General features: G+C 44.2%; 1 protein-coding gene across 1 annotated transcript; it reads right to left on the bottom strand.

The window, feature by feature from the left end:
* Nucleotides 1–1,455: 1,455 nt before the first annotated feature.
* LOC134205556 (segmentation protein Runt) lies at nucleotides 1,456–7,215 on the bottom strand. Its single transcript, XM_062680886.1, has 3 exons — nucleotides 5,990–7,215; nucleotides 4,989–5,162; nucleotides 1,456–2,748 (listed from the first exon to the last, which is right to left on the bottom strand). Exons 1-3 carry the CDS (start codon nucleotides 6,453–6,455, stop codon nucleotides 2,000–2,002), a joined length of 1,389 nt encoding a protein of 462 aa, XP_062536870.1. The 5' UTR covers nucleotides 6,456–7,215; the 3' UTR covers nucleotides 1,456–1,999.
* Between the last annotated feature and the right edge of the window lie 1,700 nt (nucleotides 7,216–8,915).

Below are 8,915 nucleotides of genomic sequence, written 5' to 3'. Positions count from 1 at the left end.
TCACCCAAAACGGCTATTTTCATGATCCTAGCCGCGCACATAGAAGAGAGGGATTTTCGTGCTGCGCGTGATGATAATATTAGTTTACTACTACTGACGCCAATGTCAGCTACTCGATGATTTGAGTCGACATCCCTACGAATGAATTCTTACATTGGCTCCCTCCGACGGCGCTTTCACTGCTACCAACTTCAACTTCCTGTCGTAACCAAGGGGTTATTCTTTACACTTTGAAGGCATTTTTTTTGCTTTATCTTTTCTCGTGTAAAATGGTAAATGTGATAAGAATCGTTTTTAAACCCACAATGCGCCTTTCCAGTCACTCATAGCAACCAAACGTTAGTCCGAACCTAGTGTAAAAATTTCACTTGGCTGCTGCTGCTGCCCTCGAGTCGCTACCATTTAGAATACATTTACAGTACAGCCACTGATGATAATCCGCTTTCTGTAGTGACTACTGCTACCGGCGTCATCGTTGCAACAGTATTCTGCAGTCCTCGTGTACGCTCTCCATGAAATCTTAATTGAACTGACGATTAAAGCCCATCCCGTAGGTTGCACGATTTTGATGTCTGTGCTTGTGATGCACGTACGGGATTGGTTGATTTATTAATTTTTAACAGTGCTTGGCAAAATTCAATTTTCAATAGTTAATCTATTATTTTGATTGGAGCGCGAAATCTTAACATCGTCGATCGATTGATACCGAAATCTCCGAAATCGGTTGGAAGATGGCTTGAAATTTGAATCTGAAGAATGACCCCCTATCTTCCCGAAGGATGTAATCCTACGTCAAAACTTACTCCATGGAAATAGCTTAAAAAGCTTCAAATGCGGAAATCACGGAGGGGATGAAAAAAAACATGAAATACATTTCCTTACACTCTAATTCTTCCTAATCTTCTGGATAATTTGTGATCCCACATGTTTTCTAATGCCAAACTACTGATTATAAGCGTAAGGGTGTACGAAACCTGGTCGAGAACGATGACTCTTTGACGCAGTCGGCAATGTCTTTTTCCGCACAGAGTGAATTGGCTCACACGTGAGCTTTTATCTTTTTTCGTTCTGCTACCGCACGATAAATCTGTTGACCATAGGATTGAATCGCTTTGATTGATCTCAATCGGAAAGAATAATATATTTAAATTTTGTTACGATTTAGTACCTTTTCGGTCCAATTGTCAACAAAGATAAATACAAAAAAAAAACCTATGCAGTAATTTTCTGATATTCAGCAATCGACTCGCCGACGGAGACGCAAAAAAGACTGACGTCAGAGCTCTGTTCACGGGAGTCAGACATCATCGACAAGAGCAACAAGAAAAGAACGTACAACGTATGATTTATTGATGTGGCGATGCCAAATGCCGGAGGGTTCAATTTTCCCCAAACGAGAAGTGCAGCGCAGCCAAAGGATGTGCCATTTCGGACTATGAAAAGCGAGGGTTGTGATTGTTGTCGATTTGTTTTTTTTTTATAAAGATTTATTCTCTCACATTTCGGCATATTCCAGTGTCGGTCTACCGACTGTTCTTAAATACCATGTGTTTGTACTATAAAAAATGTACCTGTTTCTTGCGTTTTAACATTTACTCACTAAGGTTTTAAATTAGGTTTAAAATCTAATTTCTTCTTTACACTTTTTGGATTGTAGGTATTTTTGATTGCTAAATAAAAACTGAGAAATCAATTGGTCGAGTCTATCACAACTCTATTCACCGATTACCCAAATGAAAACATTCTGTTCTATGTACAACGATTTTTGATTTTTATATCTAGTATAAAAAGAAATCTCACGTAGCGCTAGGTGTAGAACTATACAACATATTCACATATTGCGATTTACTATATATACAATTGTCGTCTTTCTTTCTGTTTGCTACTCACTAAAATCACCGATTATCGTTTAACATTAATATCACCAGATCTCTGAATTATTGGCTACAAGCTACTTCCCGAGTCGGGAAAGTAGCACCTTGGAGAGCAGCAGATACTCTCAATAGGGCCGCCAAACGGTTTTCGCCGACTGTTTGATGATGAGGCTGGGCGATTTGAGCTTGGTGCTTTCCGGCGATGAGGGTTCGCTCGGTGCCAGCTCGTGGAGTTGGGGTTTCTTCGAGGAGGGAGCTTTCAGTTCGCATCGCGTCTGCGGTTGCACTGGAGGCGGGGGCGAGTTGGGAGTCGTGGTCGTCGAATCGGGCGTTTCCGATTTCAGTGGTGCCTGGGGGTGGGCATCCGAGGTGGTATCAGCTGACGACGTCGGTGCCGGTCGAAGTATCGGTACAAAGGCTGACTTCACGACGTCTATGGGCTCGTCGTCGGACTCCTCGGCGGACGAGTGCTCGTTGGTGGAGTTGAGCTCGATGGTCATTTTGATTTGGGACTGATTGAGCGTGGAGGGAGGTGAGGAGGTGGAATTTCGTGAGGACGCGGGAGAGAGGCGTGAGGAGGAGATGAAGTCATTCGATGAGAGGGTTAGGGTTGCGGATAGTTGATGTCCTCGGAGACCGTTGGCACGAAGTGGTGAAATGTCATAAGGCAGGAATGGAGATTTCAGATGCAGATCGGCGTGGGGTCCGAAGGGAAACTGTGGAAGGTACGTGGCTCCGTTGGGCAGTACCGGACCGGTTGGAGTAGGAAGACCGTTCGTAGATGCCGGTGCTCCAGAAAGCGACATAAAATCTGCTGGCGGTGTAGGTAGAAGAGGTCCAGTTGTACCGTTCGGCGTTGGTAGCGTTGGCGATCCTGGAAGAAAAACAGAAGAAGGATTTCGTGAGAACGGGATTGCACAGTCTTCAGTTGAAATGAAGGTATTTGTATGGCAGCTAAGGGGTGTCACATCCCTCCTCTGTTCATGTAGCCGGTCCTGATCTGTCGTAATCTTTTATCGACTTCGATGGGTGAGCAATTTCAGCATTTCCAAGAGGGATTAAGTGCATGCATGTGGCCAGAATGGTTGCTGCTAGGAAACGACAATTCTTCTGCTTTCGTTCGCTCGTTCTGATCGGATTATACCGGAAGCAGCTAGGGTGCTCCGGAAAGCAGTAGACGGCTAGCTCTGAATGGCAGAAGACAGTGCACGTTCGCAATGGAAAAAAAATCAATCCCCTAGGAATTGATTTTTATATGCAATTTTAATTCCCCAGCATTGGCCACCGGGACAACCGAGACAAGCAAAACTGTTTCGATCCCTGCGTCGTGCCAACGATGTTTGTGTAGCCTTTCACCGCCACTCAGGCGCGGCGTGTTATCGATGCATAAAATTTCGGTTCACGCGGTGACCGTAGTAAGCCTTGCGGATTTCAGTAACCCCAAAAAGTAGGCAGTCCGCAACTGGCAAAAAAATAGGCACTCCGCAAAATTTTATGCAATCCAAAACCGACAATTTTCCATTTTCATTGTAATTTAAAATTAATTGAGTTTTTTTTTCTGGCTCCTCTCTGTTCGGTTGCTTGGCACCCGACCGAACCGACCAGAGGGATTTCGGTCCAAAAATCAACCCGCGCCGGGATCGGGAAAAATGGCGTCGCTCAAAAAGTGTGACATTCGGAAACGAGCGAAAAGCAGAGTGCGAGAAAAAATCCATTTATCCTATTAAACAACTAAGCTTTGCACTAACAGTTAAAATGCATTTCGGTATACAAGGAAATAAAAGTGGCAAAAAATAGCCCCATTCCAAGGGGCGGACATACGGAGATTGAAGCGGCCATCGTTGCTGGTGCGTTTGGAGTGGTACACCAAAAGTGCCACCGGATGCCACCACACTACGGTGGCCGAGGAGGAACACACACAGAGTATGATGCATCATGTACTGCCCGATCTATATCCGTGGCACAGATAAACAAATGCATCTCTTAGACTATGCCCCATATTAAGTTGCAATTACAAAATTCTAATCAGTTTCAGGATGAACTGATATTTAAAGCGTGAAAACGTCAAAAATGCCACAGATGGTTTGTTCAATAGAATAAAAATTGACTGCAACATCCGCTTGTCTGTGCACAGAGAGTATACGGATTGGAAATTGCAACTGCGGTCAACGGGGATCACTCCGACATCACAGGTCACCATTCAGTACAGATGGCGACTGACAGAGGACGCGACGTAACGTGTGCCACAGAACGACGACGGGACCCGTGATGTTTAATAATCCGAAATCGATAAAGTGGTTACCACCACATGAGTTGACTGGGTTTGAGGTTTTGGCGATAGAAAAATAAATAAAATGTAATTAGTCCACGTAACAAAAGAGCGAAAAGGGATTTCCAAAAGTTTCTTATGATCAATGGACAAAAAATGTGCAGCTTATTGATCAGACATGTTGCCTCTGTTGAAGTTGATCTCACGATTGGTGTTGGAGAATTCTTTGATTTTTTTTATAACCAATTGGCATCCAGCCTCCGCTTGGTCCCGCTTTTTGCATGCGATAGCAAAAACGTCCATGGTGCATCACATCCCACCTTCACCATGTCGTACTTCATGGAAGCGCACTTAGATCCGTTTCAAATAAAGTTGTTAATCAGATATCACCGCATGATGAGTCAATTAGGCGTCCTGTCACCCTTCCACAAATGCAAAACCTGTGATAAACAATTCATGTCGAATATCTACAGGAAAAGTATAATGGTAGGACTTTTTGGTAATTGCATTCGTTTCGTTTTACTTTTGAAAATGTTCAAGAATAGTGAAGTGAAGATTAAAATAGAATACAATCAGCTCCACAAATAAAGAAAAACAAAAATTGCTTGTGATTAAATTTTCGGGTTTTTCATCAAAACAAAACCCATAGTACAAAAACATAGACGTATTTGATTATTTCAAATATGCCAAAACATGTCGATTTCCATGATATTTGCACGATTTGAGTTTGAGAAATTTGGGGTTTTCAAATTTTGCTACTCACAACACCAATCAACAGTTTTGGACACCGCCGTTTATCAGTTTAAAGCCATACAATAAAAGTAGAGAGGAACCGTCATAATTACCTTTTCCAGGGGCGCTAACCGGACTCGGTTGGCTCGCCTGTTGCTGCTGGACCTGCAGTTGCTGCTGTCGGAAGTAGTCAGACCAGGCGTAGTTCATGTTCATGTAGGCCGCATCGAACCACCCCGGGTTCAGCATAAACGGATTGAATGCACCCGGATGGCCGTAGGCGAAATCTGTTGAAAAGAGAAAATCACAAAAAAAAACATGGCAAACATTAGTACCCTATGTGTATCGTTATCCGGTTGTGATACTTTGAAGTTCGCTGGGATGAGGCGATAGTATATCAAAAGAAAAGTGGAAAAATTCTTTGATGGTGGCGCACCACCCAACAAGCCAAACGACACCGCCCCGAAGTATGGTAGAAGTCGAGAAGTAAGTTGAGATGTGTGAAATTCAAATGTTTACAAAGGCAAGAGTCTTTTGGTTTACTACTCTTCTTCGGTTGATCTCCCAACGGCAAGCGCAAGTGGGGGCGGAGACTCATGTTTAAATTATCAAAGAGATGAACTTCCGGAAGCCTTTTGTTTTCCGGACGTAGCCGTCTGCGTCGGGCATGGCTCCAAAAAAAGGGGAAAGAAATGCACACGAACGGAGCGACCCAAATTCAGGCGATTAATTTTTAATGCTGCTATTTATGCTCGCGCAACATATGGTTCGATTGTTCCATACTGTCGTAAAATAAGAAAGACGAACTAGCAGTGTTTCAAACTGGCGCCTTAATTTCCAAACAACATTAACAGATCATGGATCGAAATGGATGAATTTATTGGAAAACTGGCGCCTTCATAAAAAGAATCGTTCATAAATTTGGTTTATGTTACAGGTTTAATTCACCTAGTTTGATTCTGATTTAGATTGCCTTCAAATTGGGCAGTGTATATTTTGAATACTAACTGCGGTAAACCAAAACTATGCACATCCGTGGTAGATAATAATGTTGTGGCTTGTTGGGTTATTGAACTTCTATAGAAAATGATGCCCTAAACAGCGCGAAACTTACTTTGCTTAGATCGAGGTTCCCGCGGTCCATCGACGGTCACTTTGATTGCTTTGGTGTAGGTGGCGATCTGGATCGGGCTTCCGCCGATGGTAATCGTGATCGAGAATGATTTCCCCCGACCGGATCTTCCGACGAAGCGAAGATCGTTAAACTTTGCCACCTGATTCTTCATCACAGAGTGGCAATTTCTAAGCTCGGCGTGGTAGTTTTCGTCGTTGCCGGCCTTAATTGTGACCGGGGTGCCGTCCTGGATGTCATCCAGGGCGATCACTTTGAAGGCACACGGCAAGCTCTTGTTGGAGCGCCAGTGCGTCGGTAGTACTGAACAGAGGACCGCCGGCGAGCCGGTCTGCACCAGCTCTCCGTGGTACTCCTGCAGCATGTCGTGAAGATTCGAGAACATGTCATTCATGCTTTTGGCCGCTGCTGTAGGCGATTGACACTCGCTGCTAGCCGGAAGATGCATCTGCGTTTCACTTAATGATTCCAACTTGAACCGTAATCTATAAACTCTTGTACCACACAGTGTTCACTTGTTTTCTTCACTCAGATATCCTTCGTTCGAGGCCAGTCTAATCCATCAAATGGCAACAGTTGCAACACTCCTCACTCCACTATCGTACAACTTGGTAGCGTCTTCCAAGCATGCGTACGTTTGCAAAATACGATCTCAGAACAACGCGTGCTTTTCCGTTACAAATCACTTCAGTACTGATAAAATCCTTTTTTTATCCAAGCCGTTTTACACTTTTCGACCTTCGAAACCTTCGAAATTTCACATTGATCGATTTCCAGAGATCTTTCAAGATCTGCGCGAATTACGTCCCGAGCTTTCAACAAAACACAAAATCCCAAAACTGGTTCGAGCTTCTTCGCGGACCAAGCTTCTCAGGACACATGTAATTCACACAATGTCTCAGATGGAACTGTTTTTAAAAATTGCTCACCGATTCCTCCCTAACTCCGTACGGCATCAGACGGCGCGCGCGAATACACCAGCAATCGCTCTGTGCGTGTGGTACCCCTCCTAGAAGCCTCACACGGGTGTGTGTTCGTTCCCTTCGCAGTATTTCCACAGCACCAGACTTTTTCTGTTTGGCTTTCCACATGTACATTTTTTCCACCCCTCCGCACTGGACCTCACTCGCTCTCTCGCACGCTTTACTTCGTCCTCGATCCGCCGCAGCGCAATAACCGCGCCAGTTCTCCTTCGCTCACTCTTGCTCCCTTTTCATTCACGGTTGAGGCACAGTCGCCTGTCCGTCATTCACCAAACGAAAAAAGCGAGCTGTGCTTTTCCGAGGGGGAAGCACATTTTTATTTCCACACCACCACATTCGAACGGCACTTTTTTCTCTTTCTCTCCCGTTTTTTTTTCGATGCCAAATTTCTCTCTCGCTACTCCACCCCCACCACTCGATGTTTGGAAATCACCTTCTTCGCTTCGCACAATCTTCACAGTCCGTCCCGACCGCATTTGTCACTGTGTGCGCGCGGTGGTCGACTCAAGGATCCTATCTACGACGTCGGACGGACGAACGGACCGTAAGGATCATCTTCACACTTGCGGAGTAAATGGGAAAAGAGCGGTGAGGAGAAGGTAAAGTGGTGCGACGTCGGACGGAGGGGTGATACACAACACGGAAGCTTTTCAAAGCAAAGTCTTTGATCTTGTTATTTTGTTGATTTTTTTTGTGTTGCTGCCTCTCACGGCCCCGGTGAGGGACGGACGAAGCGTGTGAAAGAAAAACAAACAAGAAGGATCTTTGAAGAGGATGAGCTCGCAAATGCAATCGGTGCGGCCGGCCTTGAGGCGACGTGGATGATGCATCAGTGGTAGCAGCCAGTAACCGATACGGATGGTTCGGGAGTGTTAATAACTTGCCTTGATGGCCATTATAGGGACGAAACATCTCAATTAGTTGGGAGTCGGTCATGAGCGGCCGATGTCGATGTGTGCCTCGTTCGATGGAAGTCAACGGGCAGCTGGCCTTGGAGGACGCATGTTGAACGATGGCTGGCACGAGCTCTGGGGGATTTGGGAAATGGTTATCGTGTGTCCTCAAGGATACGTGTGACCATGGGATTGGCTTACGTGAAGAATGGTGTGGTGTGGCTGAATTAGATTATAAAATATGTTTTTTTTGTGGATAGCAAGCAATTTTACTTAACCACGAAAAGCGACTTATCAGGTTATTAACAAAATTATGTACTGCCCGGAACAAAAACGATCAGATTTACTAGAAGATAGAACTTTTTTACAAATTAGGAAAATGTAGCAAGAGATTTAGCAAATAGCTTATTTTTTTAACAATAGAACTTATTGATACAATTGGGATTATTATACTTCAAGGCTTAAATAATAAGTAGGGTATTCGAATAGCGAGGCGGATCGCAGTAATTGCGTTTTTAGATGCGGGAAAATTTTAACAGATTGTGATTAATGTGACAAACGATATATTGAGAACCGTGACAGTTAGGGAAGTCGAACTTAACCTAATGTAATTGCCTTGCATTAACTATCAGTACTGCTGATGATAGTTTTTTAAAGTGCATCGAAATTGATTTGTATTGGTTCAATGATGTATCATTTGATGGTAGGGCCGTAGCATGCGGTTGGCTATGTTGACCTCTGAATTTGACTTTTTCCACTGGGCCCTTATTCCAATAACATTTTTAGTAGGTCTGACGAGTGGAATTCTTATCAAGCTGTTTGTTCGGTTCAATGCAAGTTCATAAAATATGCACTGCATTATCTACTTGGAGTAACCAGCCAAATTTGCCACCATACGCTGATCGCTGTTGCTTGTTGGAACTGGAAACCCTTGGCCATCGGAGAAATGTGGAGGAAATAGTTTTCATCGCCAAACTTCTGCTAGCGCAGTACGACACCCCGATTTGCTAACCAAGATTTAACTTTACGAAC

This window comes from Armigeres subalbatus, chromosome 1 (assembly GCF_024139115.2).
Source record: "Armigeres subalbatus isolate Guangzhou_Male chromosome 1, GZ_Asu_2, whole genome shotgun sequence".
NCBI lineage: Eukaryota > Metazoa > Arthropoda > Insecta > Diptera > Culicidae > Armigeres > Armigeres subalbatus.
This window is presented reverse-complemented; position numbering and strand designations above follow the sequence as displayed.

Excerpts from the sequence above, each read along its gene's own strand:
- LOC134205556 (XM_062680886.1), bottom strand. The coding sequence starts at position 6,455 with ATGCATCTTCCGGCTAGCAGCGAGTGTCAATCGCCTACAGCAGCGGCC. Across the intron at positions 5,163-5,989 it reads GGAACCTCGATCTAAGCAAA|ATTTCGCCTACGGCCATCCG; the intron begins GTAAGTTTCGCG and ends TCTTTTCAACAG. Across the intron at positions 2,749-4,988 it reads GGTTAGCGCCCCTGGAAAAG|GATCGCCAACGCTACCAACG; the intron begins GTAATTATGACG and ends TTTTTCTTCCAG.